The 26,940-nt window shown below is 39.8% G+C and overlaps 1 protein-coding gene across 1 annotated transcript in view; it reads right to left on the reverse strand.

The window, feature by feature from the left end:
- HECW2 (HECT, C2 and WW domain containing E3 ubiquitin protein ligase 2) overlaps window positions 1-26,940 on the reverse strand; it is a 175,850-nt gene that overhangs the window by 83,035 nt on the left and 65,875 nt on the right. The window contains exon 13 of the mRNA XM_047773115.1: window positions 14,284-14,469. Coding sequence (XP_047629071.1) covers window positions 14,284-14,469 — 186 coding nt within the window. The remainder of the gene's footprint in view (window positions 1-14,283; window positions 14,470-26,940) is intronic.

Raw genomic sequence — 26,940 nt, forward strand, 5'->3', positions numbered from 1 at the left:
CCAGCAGCTGAAGCTCCAATTCGACCCCTAGCCTGGGAACTTCCATATGCCATAGATGTAGCTGTAAAAAGAAAAAAAAAAAAACCCACAAATATTTGAGAAAAATAAATGAGGGGTATGTGTGTGTTTGTGTGTTTGAGTGAAAAGGGTGGTGAACTGAAGACTATAAAACCGCAAACAGGATAGACAGTTTTAAAACACCTCATGTGGACCATTGATAAGCGATCAAGTCAAAACATGAGAAGTTGGAGGCAAAGTAGTGATTAAACGCTTGGGGCCTAGAAAAAGGCAAGCCTGGTTCTGAGCTCTATCTCCAGCACTTACTAGCAACATAATCTTAAGCAAACTACTTACACTTTCAAAAACGACTTCTTTTCTGTTAAATAATAACACTTACTTACATCAAAGGAGGGCAAAATAATATGGCTCACATAAATTTTTGAACATAGTGCCCCTTAATTAGTGAATTACTATTACTAAGAATAACAGTTTTTACTTCTGAGACATTTTTCTAAAGATCACAGTGTTTCTTCCTACAGTCCATACATGAAGCTTAAAAAAAAAAAAAAAACAACTGGTGAAACTAACTTCCCAGGCTCCTTGGAGGTATGTATGGCCCAGACTAAGCTCTGGCCAATGAGCTGTGAATACAGCGTTACATCATACTTCTGGAAAACTCCCGTACAAGGAGATTCTTACAAGGTGAAACACTCCTGACCTTCATCCATTCTGCTCCCTGAAACAAAGATGTATTTGCTGGACCTCCAGAAGCCATACTGGGCCTATAAGATGCAGGATGGCAGAGGGAAAAGCTGTAAGGAGCCGGGGCTCTCACAATTTAAGGAACCATTTTAAGAGCCCTAGACTGCCAACCTCTGAACTTCTTTATGTCAGAGAATAAAGTCTTGCACATTAAACTTTGTACAGGTCTCAGTCATGATGCAGCCAAACCAAATCGTAATTGATGCCCCGAAGTCTGAGCACAGAAGAACACATAGGCCAGCTGCCTTATTCTTATTATAAATAAGAATCTTCATTATTTCCTAAACAATGATTTCTCATCATGGTTCACCTTTAACACAGTCAGGTAAGGGTTCCTTAAGTGAAAGGTAGGGTTGGGAAAGTATAAAGCTGAGATTCAAATCCATCTTTTTATCTGGCTTCAAAACCCAATAAGCAATGCCTCCTTCTTCTCCTTTTCACATTTTTCTTTTTTTTTTTTTCATTCTGCTCTCTCTTATTTTTCCTTTTTATGTTCTCCCCTCACATCTCACATAGTACTTGATTTTAGAATAGTATTTAAGTATTAATTGAATTAGGCTGACAATCCCAGTCACTCATAGCACTGAGCCTCACCACTGTTTCAAGGCTGAAAAGGCGGCTGCGGATGCTGGACAGCAAACTGCGCCTACTGTGCACCATTCGACTGCTACCCTGTTGGAGGCAGGGTTGTGAGTGGTGGATAGATATTACTTTATATTCCACGAGGGGCTCAGTTTCAGAGTAAATGGAATGTGTATATTATTCACATGTGCTTTCTATGTCTGCTAAGTACTTGGAGGGAAAAGTCCCCATTAAGGCGCCCCCCCCCCCGCCCCTTGGAAGAGTTCCCATCGTGGCGCAGTGGTTAACAAATCCGAGTAGGAACCATGAGGTTGCGGGTTCGGTCCCTGCCCTTGCTCAGTAGGTTAAGGATCCGGCGTTGCCGTGAGCTGTGGTGTAGGTTGCAGACGCGGCTCGGATCCTGCATTGCTGTGGCTCTGGCATAGGCTGGCGGCTACAGCTCTGATTCGACCCCTAGCCTGGGAACCTCCATATGCCGCGGGAACAGCCCAAGAAATGGCAAAAAGACAACAACAACAACAAAAAAAAAACGTGGAAACCCCACAGCTAATGCACTAGTCCGAGGCTAAGAAATAATTCCTCAGCTTGAGTTTTGGCTCTGCTCTGTTCACTGTGTGACCCTGGACAGGCTTCCTTGGTGCTTTGCTTTACCCATGGAAAGGAGACAACTCAGGTCACAACAGAGTTGTGAAAAATGTACTCTACTTTAAATCAAAGAGGAAAGCATTAAAAAAAAAATACCATGCAAATTTTAGCCTTGCCATTTCTATTCATGACGCACAAATCAATTATGTCACCAAAGTGGATCACTTTCCCACAGGATAGCCTAACGAGTTCAAGCCAGTAATGAAGTTGACCTATTCCTTTTTTTTTTTTTTTTTTTTTAAATTTGGGTCACTTTTTTATGTCACCATTCTTGAGTAGCCCACCTTTATTTATGGAAGTTTCTACCGTGTATTAATAAATACTCTCTGAATAAATATTATGTTGAGAATGCAGACCACATTAAAAAAGCAATTGTATTTTTTAAAAAATGAGCTTCTTTCAGATTAGCTACTAGCAAAGCAAATTTTGAACAACACAGATTCCCTACTGTTAAGTTTCATTAAGGAAATTCACTCGAGCTTCCCAGTGCTGGACCTACTAGCACTAACAACATAGTCAAAAACTGAAAGGAATGCAAATACACAAATCTAAATCTCATTTTGAAAACTTCTACCCTTTCACTGCTTTGGGGCATGGTCAGAGTCAGGAAATATGGGCTGGCTGGAGCCAAGTGGTATTTTAGTAAGGCCAAACAAAATACACTTCTCTCTTTACACAATTCTTTTTTTTTTTTTAAGCTTCTATTATTTTAAGAAAAGAAAAAACCATCAGTATTTGTGAAGAAATACCAACCTCAGGCTCAACAAATCTAAGTCACAGAAGTTTGAAATTGTTTCCAGTTAACATTTTGCCAAACCAGGAATCCATATTAAAAGACCATGTAAACAAAATGAAACAAAAAGCACTTGTAACTATGACAGAACACCATCTTCTTTCTTTCACAATAATCTAAAAGTTAGAAGCTTGAATATAAATCTGTTCTAACTTCTAGTTTCTCAACTCCATAGTCTTAAAAGGCTCAAAAAAGTTAACTGTAATCTACTTTAATATTTATAAAGATTGTAATTTACTCACATTCTCTCCCTTCCAAAATATAAATCCCTTCTCAGCTCCTGATCCCCTCCCACGTGGTACTTCCCCAATTACGATAAACATGCTATATTTTCTCTCTGTTATATCCCAGACAGAACTCTGTTACCAAAGTAGAGTTGAAAAAGGCTGAATGATAGAGTTTATTTTATGTAAAAAATAGTCATGCTAACATTTTCTACCACTTGGTTCCTTTAAAGGAGTAGGTGGTCCCAAATATCACATGACATCTGTATCAATCACAAAAAACGTTCAAGAAAGTTACTTTGTTAAACTGCTATGATCAGAGATCTAAACTGCTTAGACAGAAAACAGGGACTCATGGCACTTGGGTTAGAGTTCTGGAAACAGCTGATTGGTTAGTAGATTTGGATAAGTAAGACATTCCCAAATTTCACATGTAATATGTTAGCTAAAGGAGGGATATTTTATGTGTTAGGCATGGTGGATGTAGGTGTGAGAAATAGAATAGGGGAGCCAGTGATACGCTGGGGATGGCTAGAACCAGCTAAAAGTGCTGATGATAAAATTTTAAGGAATTCTGCAGGCTGGCTGATGATAATGTCAGTAGCCTGAAATTGGCTATGTTGGGAGAATTTACACCACAGAAAATAGCAAATGCCACAGATCAGCCCTCCTACTCACCTCCCTGGAGATGCTGGTTGTTAAGCATTTACCAGCACATCACTGTAGAAGACCAAGAATGAAGTTATCCACATCAGCACATTTAAGGTAGAATAGAAGGACATGACCATAAAATTTTAGGATATTATACTACATTTTTAAAAAGTATCCAATGCTGGCCAGGGGAAAACTGGCTCAAAATAAAGGCAAAGGCTATCTTCATCCCGGGGAATTCCTTTAAGATTCCATGAATCTAGCACTTTATAATACCTCTATGTGTATTTATATGGGTTATTTTTTGATCAAACACATTTTTACTCCCTCAAAAATAAGTAAGAGATCCTCTAAAAACAATGCACTTTTTATAAATTTAGACTTTATTTCTGGATTGCTGTGTAAGGAGGTGATTAAACCAGGTAACCACCACAAAGAAGTAGGAAGTGTTTCTAAGCAATTAAAGAGATGTGCTACAAAATAAAAAATATAGAGCTCTAATGGACAAAGAACCTATTTTCAAAGTATGGAGTTTATCCTGCAAAGACATTTTGGGGTTCATCTGAAACCTCCAAATATTAAGTTGGATTTCACTCACTGAGATGAACCCGACTCAAAAACTTGTGGCCATCAGCTTCATGTGGGTTTGAAACCAGAGTCTATGTCATCACCAGGGCAACTTCTGCAGTCATACAGGCTCTTTTAGGGTCTGATAAAATGAGAATCCTTAAGTAGGCTCAGACTGTGGTTAACTATCATTGTACAAATATTTTTTCTCTTCTAAAAAATCTGTCCTCACAACCATAACTGCTTATTGCCATGATCATCAAAGTTGAGTATTTGGACCGTTCTGATACTCGGACCCCCAATATGACATCCAAAGATACAAAAAAAAAAAAAAAAGTTTACAAAGCTTGATTTACAAAAACCTAGAGTTACAAAGCTTGGCTTTAGGGATGGATGTCAATTTAGATGGGACATATTATAGCATACGATTTTTGTAGGAAAAACACAAGAAACTATGGGAAAGGGCATTTCACTCTAAGGAGAAGGTTAGCATTTTTTATATTTTGATTTAAAGAACCCATGATACTTATGATATAAAACTGTTAAAGTTCAAAGTTTCTTAGCATTTCAAATTAGGCCCAAGTAGAATGATCAGGGGAAAGCGCCCTGTGCATTAATACTGTTTGAGAGCAGAAAACAAAGAGGTAGGAAAAAAAAAATTAATTCCATATTTCACACCTGAAAGGGAGTCATAAAATAAATAACACTTTTTCAACAAATTAAGCCAAATGATCAGTGCCTTATATGAGCTTAAGAAATACCAAGGGAGTTCCTGTCATGGCTCAGCGGAAACAAATCAGACTAGTATCCATGAGGATGTGGGTTCCATCCCTGGCCTCGCTCATGGGTTAAGGATCCAGCATTGCCATGAGCTGTGGCGTAGGTCGCAGACGTAGCTCGGATCCCGTGTTGCTATGGCTGTGGTATAGGCCAGCAGCTACAGCTCCTGAGGTTCAACCCTTAGCCTGGGAACCTCCATATGCCAAAGGTTCAGGCCTAAAAAGCAGAAAATAAATAAATTGTTAGATGAGTAGATAAATAGAAATACCAAGCTTTGTTGTATTTTTCTAATTGTCCATGTCATTTTTTATCACTCTCCCTGTTATCCCTAACCTTCTGCAGTGATGCTTCCACTGATCTTAATTTTATGTACCAACTTCACTGGGCCACCAGGTGCCAAGACATTTGGTCAAACATTATTCCGGATGTGTCCGTGAGTGTGTTTCTGAATGAGAATCACATTTTAATCAGTAGACTGAGTTAAGCAGATTGCCCTCCCTAATGTGGGTGGGCCTCATTAAATCAACTGAAGGTCAAAAGTGACTGACTGCAAGGGAATTCCCTTGGCCTCAATGAGTTAGGATGTTGGCATTTTCTTGGGTCTCGAGCATTCTGGATTTTGGCTTGGGTTTACACCCTCACCTCGTGTGAGTGTGTGTGTGTGTGTGTGTGTGTGTGTGTGTCTAACACAAAGTCTCTCAAAATTTGCCCACTACTTTTTTTTTTTTTTTGTCTTTCATCTTTATACGGCCACACCTATGGCATATGGAGGTTCTCAGGCTAGAAGTCCAATCAGAGCTACAGCTGCTGGCCTACACCAGTGCCACAGCAACGCCAGATCCAAGCTGTGTCTGTGACCTACACTACAGCTCATGGCAATGCTGTATCCTTAACCCATGGAGGAGCGAGGCCAGGGCTCAAACCCACAACCTCATGGTTCCCAGTTGGATTCATTTTCGCTGCACCACGATGGGAACTCCACCCATTACTTCTTCATAGGAATTAATAACAATTCCCACCCAGTCCTGTCTCCGTGCCTCTACTTGGAGTGTTTTCCTTCCTTTCCCACCCTCTATTTTATCCCCTCCACAATCTAAATTTATCAAAACCCTACTCACCATTCAGGGCTCAGTTCAAATCCAATCTTTACTATGAAAACTTTCTAGGTATCCCATGCCAGAAAAAAACCCATCCTGCATCCATACCTGTGCACGGTACAAGTTCTGTTTTTTATAATCCAAATAAGAGGCATTAGGGGTAAAAGAGTCTAGAGGAGGGGTGCTTAGTGGCTTTACAAAGGAAGAGCATGATTCTGTGCAAATGGGTAGATCCAGTTTCAGTTCCAGTACAGTGGAAAATGTTACCCATCTTGCTAAGGATACTTATAAAACCCCATCTTCATGACCAGAGCTTATGGAGAATGTAAGCACCAGAGCAGAAGACCACTGATCTTGGCAAGAAAACAAACCTACCAGAGAGACCGCAAAACACAGCACTCATGGTAGAGAAACAGAATGTTCTGGGTCATTAAAAAGGTCTTAGCTGGAAGCAAATATGCAAGAGCAGCCTACCCTGTGGTGATCAAGAACAGACAAAAAGAACCCTACTGTGAAAAACCATTCTGTAAGGCCACCTTGGTTAGGGGAGAAGCAGCAGTTTGCTAAGAGGAGGAAGAGGATACTCACACTAATTCTATAGTATCTCTTATAAGCCATTGTGTATTTCCCACTAGAGGAAGTATTCAGTCATTAATGATAAAGCTTTACCACTTTCATAAAATTCTAAATTGATGAAACTCATTAGCAATTGTTTTCGATAGATTCTTGCTTCTACCTAACCATTCCAATCAAGATTTGGGTGAGTTGGGTAGGGATAACCAAGTGATTAGCCTTCTTGGTTAGTGTGCTGTATGGTCCACTTTATTTTGTAGGTGTTTGCGCGATCTATATTTTTGCTTTCCTCAAACTAATTCATAAATCTCTAGAGGTTTATAATTGTACTATTTTTTCTTCTACACTGTAAGCCGAGTAATAGTAAGTCAATTACTCAATAAACTGTGTTAATTATCATCCCAGTTGGTTTTCTTCCATTTGTAATTCCATGATTATCTAGGGTGATGCCAACCACAGCCCCAGGAGGTGGACAGGACAGGTTATTAATTAGAGAAAACTGAGGCTTACAGAAGTTAGATCTGATATTGGTGGATCCAGAAATCCTGGCCCACGTAACAACATTTCCTCAAATCTTTCAAACAAACAATGAGAAGGGAGGAAAAGGAGGGAGGGAAGATGGAAAGGAGGACAGAATAAATATTAGAAAGGAAGAAAGAAAGAACACTCCTAGATTACATCACATTCGGTTTTTGTTATTAAAGCTCATATTCAGGTACCAGATATATAATCCCCACAAGCACATACTAATGATCAAACCTGGCCAAGAACCAGAAGCATTTTAAATAAGCATTTTAAACATTTTAGTACTACCAATGCATATTTCTTGCACAAATATAAAACATTTACATCAACACTGTAACCCAGACATCAAATTACCCTTGATTTCCACACTCCTTAGAGTGTACAAAATTTTAAGAATTATTACAAAAAGAAGCAAGAAGAAAATTTCTTTTCATACTGGCCTACTCTCTTTGCTTATATGTTTTGTTTCAAAATAAGGCAAGTCAAAAATGTGTTTTATATGGTAGCTGAATATCCTAGACCTTAGGGCCAAGAAACATGTATATGGAGATGTTGATCACAGTCTCATGAGGACTATCCTGCATAAAATAAAACTTGGCTTCATTGCCAGAATCAAAATAATTAAGGAAATCAAGTTATGGAACAAAATACTGATTAAAACAGAGCGTGATATTCTGAACAAGAAATCTTTCCAAATGAGATTAAAAGTAGAAAGAAAAGAATTTCACATTTAATGCCAAACCCAGTTTAGAACCATATCATCTAATCTTTAAGACTGAAGAATCAAAGAGCTACAGAATCTAGGAGCTAAAAAGGGAAACCTAGTCTTCCTCAAATTCAACCTATTAATTTTTTTCAACAGCTCCACTGAGGCATAACTCATATATAATCCATCCATTTAAAGTATAAAATTCACTGCTTTTTAGGAGTTCCCATCATGGCGCAGTGGAAATGAATCTGACTAGAAACCATATGGCTGCGGGTTTGACCCCTGGCCTCGCTCAGTGGGTTAAGGATCCAGCATTGCCGCGAGCTGTGGTGTAGGTCGAAGATGCGGCTCGGATCTGGCATTGCTGTGGCTGTGATATATGGTACAGGCCGGCAGCTGTAGCTCTGATTAGACCCCTAGCCTGGGGAACCTCCATATGCTGCAGGTGCAGCCCTAAAAAGCAAAAAAAAAAAGGAAAAAAGAAAAAAAAATTCATTGCTTTTTAGTATATACAGAGGACTGTACAACTATCGCCACCATATAGTTTTAGAACATTTTCCCCACCGAAAGAAATTCCTTATCTATTAACATTCACTTCCTATCCTATCTACAACCCAAGGAAACCACCAATCTACTTTCTGTTGCTATAAATTTGAATATTCTGGACATTCATATACATAGAATCATACAATATGTGATCTTTTGTGACTAGTTTCTTTCACTTAGAAAATATTTTCAAGGCTTACCACATTCTATCAGTACTTCAATCCTCTGCATTATCAAATAATATTTCATTGTATGCATATACCACATTTACTTATTTCATTTATCAGTTGGGTTATTTATTCCATTTATCAGTATGGATATTTGGGTTGTTTCTACTTTTGGCTATTATGAATAATGCTACTGTAAACATTTGCGTACAAATTTTAGTGTGGAAGCCTATTTTCATTTATCCTGGGTTTACACCTAACTGTGGAATGGCTGCATCATGCGGCAGTTCTTCATATATACATTTTTCCAAAGAAGACAAACAAGTGACCGATAAACACCTGAAAAAACGATTAACCTATTTATTTGTAGAAATAAGGAAACCCAGACCCAGGAAGTTTAAATGACATATCCCCAATTAGTCAGATGGTTAGTGGCTAGTGAGATCTAGATTAACCTTGTCTAGGAAAATTATTATAGGATTTGAATATCAAAAGACATGGATCTGTATAGAAAAGTTTATTTACATGGACACTAAACCACTTTGAGCCTTCGTTTCTTCATCTATAGCAAAACCTATTCCATAGGATTTTTGTGAAAGTTAAGTGAGCTAATATAATACCCCAGCTTCAAACCTGGCATCTAATAAGCTATCAATATATGTGAATTCCATTCATTGCCATTATTCTCCGTGTCCCTAGCATAGGAACTCTATGGTGTTTAAGCATGGAGTCATGTATATGTTTCTGATGATGTGTCTTCTGCTAAATTACCTATGATCTAATCAAAACCTGAATGTATGACTCAGCCCTGAAGGATCCAGTAATCTCAGTACCTGGACCAGAACGCTTCTTCCTTGGAATGATAAGATATCTCTCATTTCCAAAGACAATTCCTCTCAATAGAACCTAGTGGTTACCCATGTTTGACACCTAGACTTTGAATAGTTAATTCCTCACTTGCTTGTTTAATACACACATTTTTTAACATCTCTAATAAAATGTGGATAATAATAATAATACCCACCTCATAAACTGCTATAAGGTTTAAATAAGATAATCTATGGAAAAGTACCTAGCAAAGTGCCTGGCACATGGCATGAGCTTAATAAATGCAGGTATCATCATTATCACCATTGCCACTGTCAGTATCATCATCCTCCTTTTACCTAGCAAGGCCTGATATTCTGTTCTTGCTCTTTAATTAGCAGTCAATTGAAAAAGAATATTGTACTTGTCTTCTTTTATATAAGTCAAGGACATGTTTCAGACTAAAGCTCCCCCCAAAAAGCAGCCAAGATCTAGAATACTATATAATATCACCTAATTTAAACTCTTGGCCTTAAGTAATTAGGAAAAAAAAAATCTCTTTCAAAATTGAAGACAGCCAAAATGAGGTATGAGCATAATCACTACCTTGTTCAAAACTGTAATGGGAAAATCCAAGACAACATATGCATTACAAGAAGTGAAATCAGGCAAATCTAGGACCTGCTTCTGGTGAGAGCAGAGGAAGAGGAAGTGGCAGTGAGGAGAGAGCCTAGAAGCGGCTTCACTGGTCCAAAGCAGAGATTACTAAATAACTGTGACAAGTTTTATTCATTCATCAAACTTCTTTTGAGAATCTTATACATGTAAGACTCAGGGGTTGAAGAGGGAATAATTAAGAAATAAATAGAAGAACTCTCAAGAAGGAGAACATCGGCTTGGGAAGATAAAACAAGTTAACAACTATACCCTGAGGCGGATGAGGGCAGATGTCATGAAACCATGCAAGGGAGATTATATGGGGATTCACTTATGCCTGGAGAGCTAACAGCAATGCACCCAATACGCTGCCCTTTGATGAAGCGCCTGAAAGTCCTCGTCTTCTCAACTATGGGAGGACACCCTACCAGGGGCTCCAAAAGCACCTTTTGCCACCTTCACTATAACTGCTGGAAGTTATGCATTCACCCTACCCACCAGGGAGAGCCAGGGTGAGCACAGGGACTCTGGACAGTCTGAGTCAAATCCAGTTCTACCACATGCTGATTGTAGGCCCTTGGTCAATTCCATGCTGTGCTTCAGTCTCCTCTTCTAGAATATGTGGGTAAAAATAGTAGTTATGTACCAGGCTGCTGTGAGTATGGAAGGAAGTCATCTAAATGCTTTCAACATGTCTATCACATAGCCGATACTATGTACTACATTATGCTACAGTAAGTGTTAAGGTGTATCACTGTTATCACAGAGGCATGCACATAGTAGGCATTCAAAAGTGTGCTGAAAGACAAAATAAAACACAAAAGGAAGATGCTGCACTTGAGAAAAGAAGATGGTGCTACACTTCATAAGCCTGAGGAGCTGAGTGTGACAACCTTCCTCTTAAGAACTTTTCCTTTCATGTAGATGAGGATTTGGTCTCCCTATCTCACGTCAGCTCTAGAAATCGGTCATAACTGTGGGAAAATTCATGGCATTAAATGGCTTACATGTTAAATGGGAAAAAAAGGTCACTCCCATTAAATGTTCTGTAGGTAAAGCAACTCACTGAAAAGGGGAGCTAAATTTTCAGGCTGGAAGAAAACCTATTAGCTGCCTGGTGGATGGGAGCCATGACTTTTAAAGTACAGTCAAAAGCAGCGCAGCCAAATACAGATATAGTAACAGCCTCTCTCAAATGTCCATTTCAATTATTTTAGCTCGTTGGAAGCCAATCATTTGTAAAGGAAGAACAGGGAAGGAACACAGGGAGATATACCTGCTTTAGTTAAGGTGCCCAGCTTAACTAAAAATCTTATTCAAGTCCAAATGCACAGAGCAGAGCAATCGGGCTAAAGTGATAAGCTCTCAGTCTTGTCTGATAATCCATTCTGTCCACAAGGTGGTAGGGAGGGGCAGGGGTGGTTCCTTTCCATGTCTCTGTCCAGGCCAAAGAACATCGAGTTGCAAGGCCACCAGTAGACAATGAGGTCACCCAATAGCCCACATTCGGAGCTCTTTACAATGCCTACAACTTTAGGTTAAAACCCCAAATGAGTCCAAACCCTCTGGGAATAAGACGGATGCTTATGTTACCCACATAGCTAAGATAATATTTACCTTTGCTTAACCATCAAAACGTTTATAAAAACTATGAGACAGAACTTGTTCTTAAGAATACATCGTAACTCATCCTAAATAGCATCCTAGGTTTAACTTAAACTTTTCTCAAGGTTCAGGTGTTATTAATAAAAAGCTCTCTCCTGAAGCCTGTCTGGCAAGTCATGACTGGCAAGAAAGGAACCTTCTCTTCCACAGCTGCACCATAAGCTCCCGAACAAAATGGTTTAGCAAGTTAAGTCACTACACAGAGCAGAAATACATGCAGCATTGTCTCACCTGGGTTTTTTTTTTCCCCTGGATTCACAGTTCTCTAATGAGTACAGCTGCTCCAGATACTTAGGTAAACTATTGTCAGAGTTGAGAACAGAGGTGAATTCTTGGCCTGCTACTGCAGGTGTAACACCATCGGCATTTTCCAAAGTTCCTTTCTTGGACCACCTATGTCGTTCCATTCAGAAGAGTGTTTACAAAGGCTGGGCTCTCAGGCTGCTGACCACACTCAGTGCCAACACAGTGACATCCTCCCCGGGAAGGAGAGAGCACAGGCAGAGCCAGGCGGCTCTGCTGCCAGCTTCCTAGCTCCTGGAAAGGCTTCCCTGCCACGCCTGCCTGACTCTGCGACAACGCCATTCAGTCTGTGGTCCAGGGTCCTAATCACAAATTCATCCTCTTTCATCTATTCTAAACTTCATGCTGGCTACTTCTAATCTTCTCTGGGCTGAGAATTAGAGGTTTATTAAAAAGACTTACAGAAATCAAGTCAATAGTGTCAATGAGAGTCTGAGGGTTCCTCCATGCATTAAAATATATGCATTTCATAATATCTATTTTGACTGCTTTTAAATTCTCAGTTAAGACTGCTGGAAGCTGAGTCCAGGATGAGTGAGATGCCACTGTGGTATTATTGCTAGAGGGGAGAATGGTCTTTATTGAGTACTTTCCATATTCCATTTGCCTTGAATGCTCTTCCCTGATACGCTTTGCTTTTCACTTTGTTCGGGTCTGTGTGCATGAAGAGTCTTATCTGCAAGGCCTTCCCCAGCCATGCTGTGTAACTCTCCACTCCTGCCTTTCTTTAGACCCTATCTCCGGCTTTCTTTGAAACCACAGCTTTCATCAGCTCTTGGCATGCTATGTATTTACTTATCTGTCTACTGCCCTTCTCTTTCCATCAGAGTGGCAGTTCTATGAAGTAGTTGGCTTATCTGTTTTGCACAGGTGCTCAATAAATATTTGTTGAACTAATAAGTCAAGCATAGTTATTTTAAATATCTTGTCAACTTAATCTTCCCCATACTATAAGTCATGTATTTCCAATTTTCACAGACAGGGAAACTGAGGATGGCTACTCAGTACTCGGAGAGCATAGTGTGGTGGTTAGGAGTATGAACCAGACTGCCTGGGTTAAAGCCCAGCTCAGTCACTGCTCAACTCTGTGACACTGGGCAAGTCACCGAGCCATTCTAGACCTGGGACTCTTTGTAAGAAAATAGCAGTAATAATACTAGCACTGCCTCATGGAGTTGTGAAGAACTTAAACATAGAAAGAGCTTAAACAAGAGTTCCTATCATGGTTCAGCAGGTTAAAAGCCTGGCTAGTATCCATGAGGATATGGGTTCGATCCCTGGCCTCACTCAGTGGGTTAAGGATCCAGCATTGTTGTGAGCTGTGGTGTAGGTCGCAGACATGGCTCAGATCTGGATCCCTTAACCTCACTCAGTGGGTTAAGGATCCAGCACTGCTGTGGCTGTGGTGTAGGCTGGCCACTGTAGCTTGGATTAGACACCTAGCCTGGGAACTTCCATATGCTGCAGGTGCGGCCCTAGAAAGAAAAAAAGAAAGAAAAAGCTTAAACAGTTCATGGCTGATAGTAGGTACTGAATAAGAGTGAAACAAATAAAATCTTAGCTGAGAAGCACATTATAAAATTATTTTTACTCTGATTGTTTACTCATATAACAAACTCCTGATTATAACCTGGCTTTTGGGTTCATCTGTCCTCAGAAGGAAGTATAGATGTGGTTATTCTAGCCTGTGCAACAGAACTATGTATTTCTCATCATAAATTAACCAATCAGTGAATCTTGTTTACTGTGCTAACAAAATCAGGGGTCTGAACCAACAAGACTGAGGCCAAAAAGAGGACAGCATCACAGACATGCCTTGCATCATTGCTTAGCAACCTCTGGGCAGCCTTCTCCAAACAATGTCACAACTTATATACCACTACCCACAACGCAAGCTGTACAGTGAGGAGAAGGAAGTATCATTGCCTAAAACACCTCTTCTCTAATCAGTAGAAAATGGCAAGATTACAGTTAGAAGAATATCCAAAGTGAGTGTTTTGCCAAACAAGTGCCCTCATGTCCACCCACTACATATACTACTTCAGAAGAGCACAGCAACTGTTTATTGTAACTAACTACCTGCTTGTCCAGGTTTCACTTGCACCAGGAGATGGAATGTTGCACCTCAAAAGGGCTTCCAGCCCTCCCCAGAAGGGGAGGGCCAAGTGCCACAGCCAAAAGCAGCCCATAGTCCTGCGGCAGCTTCCCCATGGCAACTCTCTCCAGTTACCTTGCCCTGATGATCGTGTTTCATTTCCCAGCCCCTCGGCAGCTCCAGTTGTTTGTTTGCAAACATGTTGAGGAATCCCACGAGGTCCCGGTTATGCTGGTAGCGTTCAAAGTGGTGGGTGTCCCGCCGGACTTTGGTGATCATGTGCTTCAAACACGTGTTGTTTGTAAACATGCGGTAGGCACTCTGGAGAGAAGGACGGAGAACCAGTGTTAACCTGTTTGACATTCAAAAGCAACATACATGCTACTTAATCTCCAGATGGCATATAGGCTTCAATGTAACTCTAGATCCACAGATGGAAACAGCAGACAGAACAAAACAAATCTGATCAAAGTAAAACAGATAAACCTACAGAGAGTAAGGGAGCCTTCACTGATGATTCTAGTTTTTTAAAGCACCAGAACACGGTGGAGTCTCATTCTACAGGGGAGGTTAAATCCTAAAGCTGGATTTAGGTGAAACCCACTCAGTCAAAGTCACACCATGCCAGAGACAAAACTAGCACCTCACAGTGAGCCCTACCATAGCCAGGGTTTCCTCCAGCACAGAAACAGGTCACTGGTTCTTTGGGTTAGAGCTGATGAAACAGCTGGCAAACATTTAGGAGCCACGTTGTATGGAAAAATGCTTGACCATATATTTAAATAGTAGAAGTACACGCAACAGGCTGGGTTGTATTCACGGAGAGTCATATTCAACTAAGACCATCAGTGACTGGATTTTTTCATCACACTTATTCTTGGAGGCATGATCTCAGTAAATGGAATAGCAGGCAGAACTGCCTGGACTGTATACCTTAGTATTGTTTTTTCCTTTCTCCCTCTCTATCGAGTGTGTGTGTGTGTGTGTGTGTGTGTCTGAATTTACATGATCGAAATGCACATTTAAGAAAGTTCCATTATACCAGCACACACAAAAAAGTGACTGTTTTATAAAATGCTCCAGCCTTTGTCTCTATGATACTTAGAGAAGAGTCCTAAAACACAGACCATAAGCCATGGGCTTTCCTCATCTGAGTCAGTCAACAAATATTCATGGCACAATACCATGTGCCAAGCAATAGCAAAGGAGTAACTGTCTAGAGCTATTTCCTTGAGTTATCAGAAGGAATGTGATGTTCATGAAATTGCCTGTGAATGAATTTTCCTGGGGTTCTATTCTTCTCCAGTAGATTCAAAAGGCTTCAGGCTCCTCTTCCCTTTAGTATCCCAGGAACACCAGCCTGAGTCTGGAGGCCTTCAGGCTTTTTTCATGGATTCTGGTATTGCTTCTCATCTAAGACAGACCCAGGCAAACCCCAAAGAAATCAGGATCCTTGGAAATCATTTCACTTTAAGAAACAGTTACTGTCTTTGCTGTGCCCAGGACTGTGCCAGTACTACACTTGTATCCTCTGTAGGATAAAAGATGAGTGAGTCTGAGGATGTCAACACTGCTCCTGTCTTTTCAGGGCCCCCAGGGTGTCACGTCCAGGTCAAAGCATTTATTGCCGATGTGAGTCCCTCTTGAGCTTTCCTCCCTTTGGCACAGGAGGTATAGCCATTGACCATGTGTGAAATGGTAGTTGCTCCCCAACCAACCGGGGTTCCCGGGTCTCTGAGGAAAATCAGAGAACCCTGGCAACCCCATTTGGAATGAGAAGCAAACCTCTGTTAGCTTAAGCCACTGAGATTTGCTGGGCATCTTACTGATGAATAACCTAAACTACATAAAATAACCTTGCTACAGTTTTTCGGATGGATTCCCTATCATTACATACTTTTTGTTTTGCATGGAGATATTTTCCCCCTATCAAAACGAAAGGAAAGGAGGAAGGAAGGAAGGCCAGCCACATTAAACTGTCCTCATGTACTAGTGTAGTAGTTCCTTAGTCTACCTGAGTATAAAATATTTCAGCCTAACAGTCTACACGAGAGGTGTGAAGGCTGGGAGAAATTGTCAGGTTCAGAGCACAGAGCACTGCCAAAGCAGGCAGGCCTAGGCAGGGGCTCTGGGCAATTAGAGAGCATGAGCGAATAAGAAAGTGATGTCATGAAAGCAGAGAAGGAGACTAATAGAAGAAGTTGGAGGTTGTCAGAGACCAACGCCAGCTAACTAATAGTTTAGCCTGTGGCTGACCTTGCCTTGGAGTTTTATGTACAATCCGCAAGGCATCTGTTTTCTGCATTTGGCTCCATGTTGCTGATACATTTTCACATAGGCCACTGCAAGCATAGAGCCCTGAGACCACACTAGCTTGTGTAATGGCGATGGCAATAGCTTTCAAGTCATTCTCCCTAATAAGTCTCTTTGGGGACAAATTATTGTAGGATAATTCTGTCAGATAAATCATTTCATTAACTGTGTTCTAAATAGGTATCTCTCCTGTCACCATCTCCTCTCCCTCCCCACACTGAAAGAAGTAAATAGGCCACACCCTGATTCTTTATCTAGAGCACCAGAAACACTCCTTACTCTGCTAAAGAAAAGCTGCAGAACTTCATTAGGACAAGAGGTATCGGTCATTAGGGGAAGGAAGCCATCCCAGCCTCAGGCGTGAAGCAATTCCCTGGGGCTGGACAGCTCTTGAAGCATGGGAGACTTCAGGCTTGTCTTAGAATTAATTACATCTTTTCATCTTCCTCCTCTTCACTCAATGAGATGTGTAATACAGAGCCAAGTTCAATGGCTCTTTGCAAAAAGCATGTACCAAAGTAAATTATGACTAAGAAAGACTTCTCTCACTAGTAACTAGCCAACAACCTTTAGAACCACAGTTTTTTCCAAGTCTGAATAATATGCACTTGACTTTTAGGGTCCATATAAAACACCTAAGCCAAACAGGAACATCCCTGCAGATGGCTACATCTTTATAAAGAAACTACATATATACTTATTTACATATATGTTTACATGTATATGTGTCATTTACACATATATGGGCCTATATACAAATAGGTGTTTATTCTATTTTTGAAAATATATTTCACATGTTTATTCAATATATAGAGAACTGTTTTTAAATATATATCATATATGTATATATAAATATATACACACATATATACACACATGTACACACATATGAACTGAAATATAAATATCCTTTATGAACAATTTTGTTCAAAAAAAGCTATCTGTACTCCTGTTCATACAAAACTATAGTGAGGATTCTAACCTGACCACAGCTCTATCACTCATGGACAGAGGCAAGGAAAGACATTTAATCTGCCTCAATTTGCTCAACTATAAGATGAAATAATTGTACCTGTTTTGCTTTTTTCACAGGCAGTAGGATTCAAATCAGTGGAACAAAGGACGTAAAGGTGCTTTGAGGAGGTAAAAACATAGATTGGAAGTAAATACAAGAGTATACAAGGGATTATACCTACCATAACTATGTTCTAACAGATGAATGACAGTGGTAAAACTGTTTTCTACTTTCAGTCTTTGAAGATCTTGGGAGAGCATCCTTGGACGAGCGTCCCACTTTCTATTAAGGGACGAAAGGTCTCATAGTCTCTCATTAATTATGTGCTAAGCCCTGGGCTAAACCCCAAGGATACAGAGATGAACCCAGTCTGATCACTCAAAAGGATGGAGAAGGAAAATAATAGGGGGAGGTGGGAGGAAGGCATTCACTGGAGGCAGAAAGTGAAGCTTGGAAGACAGAGGCCACAGTCACTGTGAAAATACTGCAACACACTGACAAAACTAGCAGAACTAAGAATGTGAGTGCCCCAAAAGTCAAGAAACACTCAACAGGTGGGTTAGGCTAAAAGAAATTAGTCTTCATGAAAACTGACATGGACAAGCTATAGGTGGGTTCAGAGAAAAGAAGCATCTTAATTCTCCCTCTGGGGATTAGTGGGTTTTGTTGTTTTGTTTTGTTTTGTTTTGGTCTTACAGAAAAAGATGCAGTAAAGGGATCTGATCTTCTGAACCTACTACTGAAACAAAAATAGGTTAGGAGAGGGCAGATGGACCTATTTCACAGGAGGCTCATGACAAGGCACAGAACGAGCTCACAGCGGAAGGTGCTGCATGTTCACTCCCAAGCAGGAAGGCGAGTCGGCAATTGTTCATAGGAGACAGAGCCCTTTAAATAATCCCTGAAGGATGCAAAGTTTTCTTTGATATGATTTAAAAAGTCCATTTGGGTTCTCCCTTCTCTATTCCAAAACTCCTTTTCCCAGTCCTCTTGGTTCTTTTCTTCCTAGCAAAGAAATAAGCCCCCCATGGTTGAGTGAATGATCAGCTGAATGACCACCTAAATTTCTTGGTGGAATTTTGTTAAAATGACACTCTAGCTCTTTACATATTTTGCTTGGCTAAACACTTGAGGTGTTAGAAGTGAAAAATACTGAGAAGAGCTGAGGGGAATGTTAATACCATTTGGCAGCAGCAGAAAATCATATGTGAACAGTCAGTCCTTATCAATCAACCAACTTATCAGTCAATTAGTTGCAATCAATGCAACTAATTATCAATTCTCTTTTCTTTTGGCAGTTTTTTTTTTTAAGTGTTAGGTGATCATATGTCCAGGACTACCTGGCCTAGTCGATTTACTCTAAATCTGTAATCAATAACTCAGGTAAGTATATTACTGCTAAATAAAATCTATTGTTTATATTTCAGAAATCCTTCATCAAGAATAGGTATTCTGGAGTTCCCGTCATGGGTCAGTGGAAACGAATCTGATTAGCATCCATGAGGACTCAGGCTCAATCCCTGGCCTTGCTCAGTAGGTTAAGGATCCCAGCATGGTCGCAGACACAGCTCAGATCCCACCCCTAGCCTGGGAACCTTCATATACTACGGGTGCGGCCCTAAAAAGACAAAAGAAAAAAAAAAGAAACTAGGTGTTCTGAATTCATGCTTGGGAAAAAACTGTCACTGCCTCCACAACAAATGTATACAGAGGATCATAGGGGAGCAGATGTGAGCATCCATGTATGTTATTCACTAAGAAAAATTTATCATAAACAAAATCAAGCAATATTGTTCCCATAAGATATGTGCTTTTTAGGCGTGGCCCTAAAAAGCAAAAACAAACAAACAAAAAACAAGGAATAAAATGGAGGGGAAATTGAACTTATTGACAAAACTAACTATACACTATCAATTTACCTATTTTGAAATAGCAGGGATTTCTGACATAAGAATATATTTATGTATTTTAGAACAACATTTTTCTTCATTAAGTACTAAGTTTATATGATGGAATAAATATATTTCTAGAAGTATTAATAGCTGGAATAATAATTATTTGGGATTATATGTTGGAAATATTATTCAGTTGCATATAATGAAATGTATTTATGTATGAAAGTTATTAGAAAAACAGAGGCATACCAACTATAAGAGACATGATACTAATAATTAAATCTTTAGTTAGCAGAATGGTTTATCAAGACAAATTTGGAAGCAAGCACAACCAGCAGAGGGCAGTAGGACATATCTTAAAGCAGCTACAATGCAAAGACAGGAAAAAAACCCCAATTTTTTGTTTCTCAAGTTTTCCTTTTGAGTTATGAGAACTATATATCTATTTAATTTTGTTCTTTTAAATAAAGATGATTAGGTATCCACCAAAAAACTATTAGAATAAATGAATTCAGCAAAGTTGTAGGATACAAGATTAAAATAGAAATCTGTTGCTTTTCTATATACTAATAATGAGCTATCAGAAAGATAAAGCAAAAAAAATTATGTTTAAAATAACATCAAAAAGAATAAAATATTGAGGGATAAACTTAGCCAAGGAGGTGAAAGGCCTACACCCCGAAAATTATAAAATATGGATGAAGGAAACTGAAGACAATACAAAGAAATGGAAAGACCTCCTGTGTCCCTGGATTGGAAGAATTAATATAGTTACAAGTTCCACACTACCCAAAGCAATCTGCAGATTTAATGTAATCAATCCCTGTGAAATATCCATGACATTTTCCACAGATCTAGGATGAATGATTCTAAAATTTATATGCAACCACAAAAGACCCTGAACTGCAAAAGCAACCATGAGAAAAAAAGAACAAACTGGAGGTCTCATGCTCTCTGACTTTAGGCTATAAGCAAACCTACAGTAATCAAAACAGCATGGTACTGGCACAAAAACAGACACATAGGTCAATGGAACAGAATAAAGAGCCCAGAAATAAACCCACATACCTATGCATCAATTAACCTACAACAAAGGAGACAAGAGCATAAAATGGAGAAAAAGTCTCTTCAAAATGGTGCTGGGCAAGTGGGAGAGCTACACGTAAAAGAATGAAATTAGAACATTTCCTCACAGCATATACAAAAATAAATAAATAAATAAACAAACAAACAAAAAAACCCAACCCTCAAAATGAATTAAAGACTTAAATGTAAGACCTGACACAATAAAACTCTTAGAGGAGAACACAGGCAGAATATTCTTTGACATAAATACTAGTATTTTTTAAATCTGTCTCCTAAGGCCAAAGAAATAAAAGCAAAAATAAAAAAATGAGGTGCCTAATTAAATATTCTGCACAGCAAAGGAAATCAATGGCAAAATGAAAAGACAACCTGCTAGATGGGCAAAAATATTTACAAATAATATGATCAACAAGGGGTTAATATTCAACATATTTAAACACCTTATACAACTCAATGTCAAAAAAACGACCTGATTAAAAATTGGGCAGAAGACCTAAATACACATTTTCCAAAGAAGATATTCAGATGACTAACAGGCAGAAGAAAGGATGCTCAACATGGCTAATAGTCAGAGAAATGCAAATCAAAACAACCATGAGATACTATTATCTCACGCCTGTCAGAATGGCTATCATCAAAAAGCATACAAATAAGAAGTGCTGGTGAAAAGGTGGAGAGAAGGGAAGCCTCATACACTGTTGGTGGGAATGTAAATTGGTATAGCCATCATGAAAAACAGTATGGAGGCTCCTCAAAAAACTAAAAATATAACTACCATATGATCCAGGAATTCCACTCCTGGATACATATCCGAAAAAAACAAAAAACAAACCACTAATTCAAAAAGATACATGCACTCCACCGCTCATAGCAGCATTATTTTACAAGAGCCAAGATAATGGAAGCAAGTGTCTATCAACAGTTGGATGCAAAAAGATGTGGTACACACACGCATAAACACACACACAATGGAATACTACCCATCCATAAAAATAAAGAAATTCTGCCATTTGCAACAGCATGTATGGACCTGGAGCATATTACTCCTAGTGAAATAAGTCAGACATGGAAAGACAAATACCATATGTTATCATATATGTGGAATCAAAAAACAATAAAGTAAAACAAGTGACTGTATATAACAGAACAGAAACAGACTCACAGGTATGGAAGACAAACTAGTAGTTACCAGTATGGAGAGAAAAGGCGGTAGAGGTAAGACAGGGCTATAGGATTAGGAGATATAAACTGCTGTGCATAAAATAGATAAGCAACAAGGATATACTGTACAGCATAGGGAAATAAAGCCATTATTTTGTAATTACTTGAAATGGAATATAATCTATAAAAATATTGAATCACTATGCATACACCTGAAACTAATGTAATATTGTAAATCAACTATATTTCAACAAAAGTAAATCAAAAATTACTCAGCCAAAACAGATGGTTGGCTATAAAGGAAATATGAACACTACGGAAATCAGTAAATGCAAAAATCAGTCTTCAATATTATTTTGTGAGCTGCCTCAACTAGGAGCGAGTAAACTGCAGATTCAGGGGCTAGGAGGCTGTGTTTGCAAACTCTTATTGTAATGCAACCACGTCCATTCATTTACATGTTGTCTTTGGCTCCAAAGCTGAAAATATTCACACTCTGGCCCTTTCCAAAAAAGTATTGCTTCCTTTTTCTGAATAGAATGTCTAGACTTAAGAAATTGAAGAAAATTCAGTGCTAATAATACAGATTAAAGTTCATATTGTGCTGTTACATTGCAAATAGCACAGATACACAAACTAAATGAAGAAAAATAATTCCAGTGTTCAAAAACTATAATCTGGCTCAACAAAGAAGGTACTGACTTCTTCGACAAAGGAGTGCTAAGAATGTCAGCTCTCCCTCCAAAATACGTCCCACATTCACCCACTGGTCACCAACTGGGTGCTACTGTACCGGTCCAAGCCCCTTCCATGTCTCACCACAGGGCCTTTTCACTTATTTCCCTGATGCCAATCTTACATTCTAAAACTCATTCTTGGGGGAGTTCCCGTCGTGGCACAATGGAAACAAATCTGACTAGGAACCATGAGGTTGTGGGTTTGAGCCCTGGCCTTGCTCAGTGGGTTAAGGATCCAACATGGCCATGAGCTGTGGTGTAGGTTGCAGACGTGGCTCGGATCCGGTGTTGCTGTGGCTGTGGCATAGGCCAGCAGCTACAGCTCTGATTAGACTCCTAGACTGGAAACCTCCATGTGCTGCAGGTGTGGCCCTAAAAAGACAAAAGAAAAAAAATAAAAATAAAACCCATTCTCAGCAGATCATAATAGAAGAAACAAAAAATCAAAACCACATCCCTATAAGAACTTCTTTTAGAAAAAAGCCCATTTTGAATGAAGCCCAAACTCCCTGCTATATCACAAAAGCCCAACATTCAGAAGCCCTGCTCACTTCTCTGACCATACTATGTAGCACTTCAACCTTATTCTTGTCCTCAAGTCTTTGCTCTTCCTTGGCAAGGAAAGTTCTGCTCCAAGACCTTTACCTTCCTGGCTTCCTGACTTTTACAACAGCTCAAACATTGCTTCTTGTAGAGGCCTTTCCATCCACCTGATCTAAATCAGCACCTCCAGTAGTTTGGCCCCAAGTCACCCTAGCCCAGTCACCTGCACTGTTTCAGTTGCCTCTTGACACATTTCACTGTCTGAATGATCCTTTCCTGTCTATTAGTTTATCTTTTTTCCACTGGGTCTGTCTTGTTGATCACACTATCTTGAGAGTCTAGAATGTACCAGGCTCTAAATCATAGGCATTTAATAAATATTGGTTGAATAAATGAAAGAACAAAAAAAGGAAAACTGTTACCTGACTCCAAGTCCAGAACACTTTTCCCCACAGCACGACACTTGTTTTAGAATGACTCTAAATGTTATCCCATCCTTCCCTGTATGAAAACCCACAATCTCCTAGAATTGCCCCATACATGAGTTTAGTTTCCTATAAGCAGGCTTCTGCTTATCTTTCCAGGCTCAAATCTGACTTTCCCTAGTGTCCTACACTCTCAACACAGCAGCAACACTAACCTGCTATACGAATAAGGCAGTTTCAGTACTTCTACAGAAATTACTAAGACAGCCCTGCAACTTATCTCTTATTTTTTAAATGCTGCTCCTTCCAGCTCTGGCCCATTTTATTTCTAGGGCAAGCTCCTATTCAACCTTTAAAACCCATTAGTCTTTAGAACCTATTCCAAATGCAAGCCCATGTGTGGCTCCTCCCATATGCCTTCTCCCCGGAGTTACTCACCCCATCAGATACCTTCCATAGTCTTCCATTTTTGCTCTCACAACTCTGCTCATTGCCCTGGAATGTGTTTTCAAGAAGGGGACTCCACAGCCCAAAGTTGTTGTCCTTTTTGTATTCTAGGACTTAGCACAATGCCTAGTATATAGCAGGGCACAGATAACTGTTGCTATATTGAATGCCTGGTAAGTCTAATCCTTCTCACATACTAAGAACCTTGCCGACAACTCCTGGTGATGGGACCAGACTGACTTCTACTTCTCCCTATAGTCTACTCTATTTTTCCTAAGGCATGTCATCTGCTTTGTTAAATTCAGTATGTTCTTCCATTCCCTTAAAAAGCCTCTCATTCTAACTTTCCTATTGTTATTCATTATGTATTATTGCTTATCATTTACATATAATTTTTTTTTAGGGCTGCACCTGTGGCATATGGAATTTCCCAGGCTAAGGGTTGAATCGGAGCTACAGCCGCAGGCCTATGCCACAGCCACAGCAATGCCAGATCCAAGCCACATCTACAACCTACACCACAGTACATGGCAACATCAGATCCTTAACCCATGGAGAGGGGCCAGGGGTTGAACCCGCACCCTCATGGATACTAGTTGGATTGGTCACCGCTGAGCCACAATGGGAACTCTCATGTATTTATAATTTTTAATAATAACACTCAGAGTCCTCTTCTTTAGTTTCTATGCTATTTAGTCACCAACTCTTGCCAACTCTCTGCCTGTGATCTTCTCATGCTGAATCCTTCCTCTTTATTTGCTTACCTCCTAGTCTAGGCTCTCATCGGCTCATGCCAGGAGGAATGGGTTGTACACAGCTGGCCAGTTTCCCCCATTCTGAATCACTCCCTGTGCAGCTAAGACAACCGTCCTCTAAGTAACATCTTCAGAAAGCCACTCCCTCAGCACTCGGACATGTGGAGCGGCGCCCCCCCTGCCCACCATGACACACCCAAACACTTTACAGAAACACGAAGCTCTTTCTCTGTGCCTCACTCATACCTAGTCAAATTTCAGGCTGTTGACTTCCACATTTAGCACCACTGACTCAACAAGATTTGCCAAGCCAAAGCCCTAAAAGTATTTTTGGTTTCTTCTCTTCTTCCCATTCCTAACAGCCAACTTTTCACCAAACCATATTTTTTCTACCTTCAAAGTATCTCTTGATATCCAGGCACTTCTCTCCATCTCCACACCAACATCATGATTCTAGCCATGACAGAATACATATCCTACTTTATACATATCCTACTTTCAAACACTGCCTTTGCCCTGGACCATGAAGAGCCTCTGTTCTCATTACCCTGCTTCCACTCTTGCCTCCCCAAGTCTCCATGTCCCAGCCTATCACTCTAAGTGCAGGATGGCTTCCCACTGACCTCAGAATGAAACCTAAATCCCCTGCCATGTCCCACAGCCAGATCTATGATCTAGACCTTGCTGACCTTCCAACCTAATATCACACCATGCCCTATTTCTGTCACTCCACAGCAGCCCCTCTGCCCTCTTCTGAGCCCAGGGGTCCCTGTACTTGCTGTTTCAATTGCCTGAAATGAGCCTCCCCTGGCTTTTCACATCATTATTGATTTCTCATCTTTCAGCTTCCAACTCCAAACTATTTCTTCAGAAAGGCATTCTATAGCCATCTTTCTAGGGCTGCTCTCTTTCTCTGTCTCCTCTAGGATAGGAACTTGATCTTATTCCCACTGTGTCTGCAGTACCTACCATAATTTCTAGCATAAGCCATGTTTTCAGTAGTATTTACTGAATAAATAAAATAACTCATTATACATATAGGACACATTTTTCACTTCTATCTTGGCTCATACACACCCTCCACCTAGAAGGCCCTCCCACTCTTTTTTTTTTAAACCAGCCAATGTCCATTATTTATTCTGTGACACAACTTAACGATTCATATCATAAAGAAATGCTTTCTAACCAATTTTCTTATCATATTCTATTTTTTTTCCTTCACATACACACAGTTTTGGCTTAAGACATAGCCTACTTTCAAACACTTCTTTTCACTTCTAGAAACATTTTAGAAAAATACCACGCTCATGACCAGAAAACAGGTGTGCAACATTTTCCACTGTCACCTCATGAACTTCATATACCTTAGTGTCACTTCCTGAGTAAAATTAAAAATTCTCATTCCAGGTTGTAGTTCCAATATAAATGTGGGAAAGAGGCACATGAATAGAGCTGGAGAAACTGGTTGTCATGAGGACTTAATGGGGTGGGTGAGGGGCAAATGAGGGGTTTCTTGGTTAAAGAATCAAGATCAAGAAAAGGGTAGAATTTTGGTTAAAAGTCGAGGCTGGAGGAAATGAAAGAAAACAGGTAAAAGAAAGAGTCAAATGACTTCTATTTAAATAATGATTAAAAGACTAAAGGTTTTTTTTAATAACCTGGCTTAAAACAGATTTATTCTTTTAGCTGATATTAACATTTTCAGGCCTCTAGTGAAATTACAGAGGTAGGGCTTCTAAAAAATAGACATATTAGGAAAAGGAGGGAAATTTTTTTTCTTTTTATGGCCGCACCTGCAGCATATGGAAGTTCCCAGGCTAGGGGTCAAATCAGAGCTGCATATGCCGGCCTACACCACAGCCGCAGCAATGACAGATCTGAGCTGCCTCTGCAACCTACATGGCAGCTTAAGGCAACATCAGATCCTTAACCCATTGAGCGAGGCCAGGGCTCAAACCTGCATCCTCATGGACACTGTGTCAGGTTCTTAACTTGGTAAGCCACAACAGAAACTCCAGGAATGAAGATTTATATTTACTTCATCCTAAACGCATCACCATGCCTCCTGTTTCAATTGCCTGAAATGACCCTCCTCTGGCTTTTCACATCATTGATTTTCTCGTCATCATTTTTTGGGAGAGACACACCCTCCAAAAAATCCTGATCTCCCATACAAACTTCATATATCTTTAAAAATATTCCTGTATTTATTGATTTTTTTTGGTTAGATTATAGCAATGCATATGTCTTACACTTGTTCTTTTTTTTGGAGAGCCTGTACCACAATCTCAAAGCCCAATCTGACCACTGCCTGCTGTCACTGCTCAGGTCTTTGGTTATATTCATGCAGACAAAACAAGGGGGTCATTAAGAACACAGACTCTGGAGTCATTCTCTCTGGGAGCTTTAAGCCCA

Source organism: Phacochoerus africanus, chromosome 3, assembly GCF_016906955.1.
Source record: "Phacochoerus africanus isolate WHEZ1 chromosome 3, ROS_Pafr_v1, whole genome shotgun sequence".
Taxonomy (NCBI): Eukaryota; Metazoa; Chordata; class Mammalia; order Artiodactyla; family Suidae; genus Phacochoerus; species Phacochoerus africanus.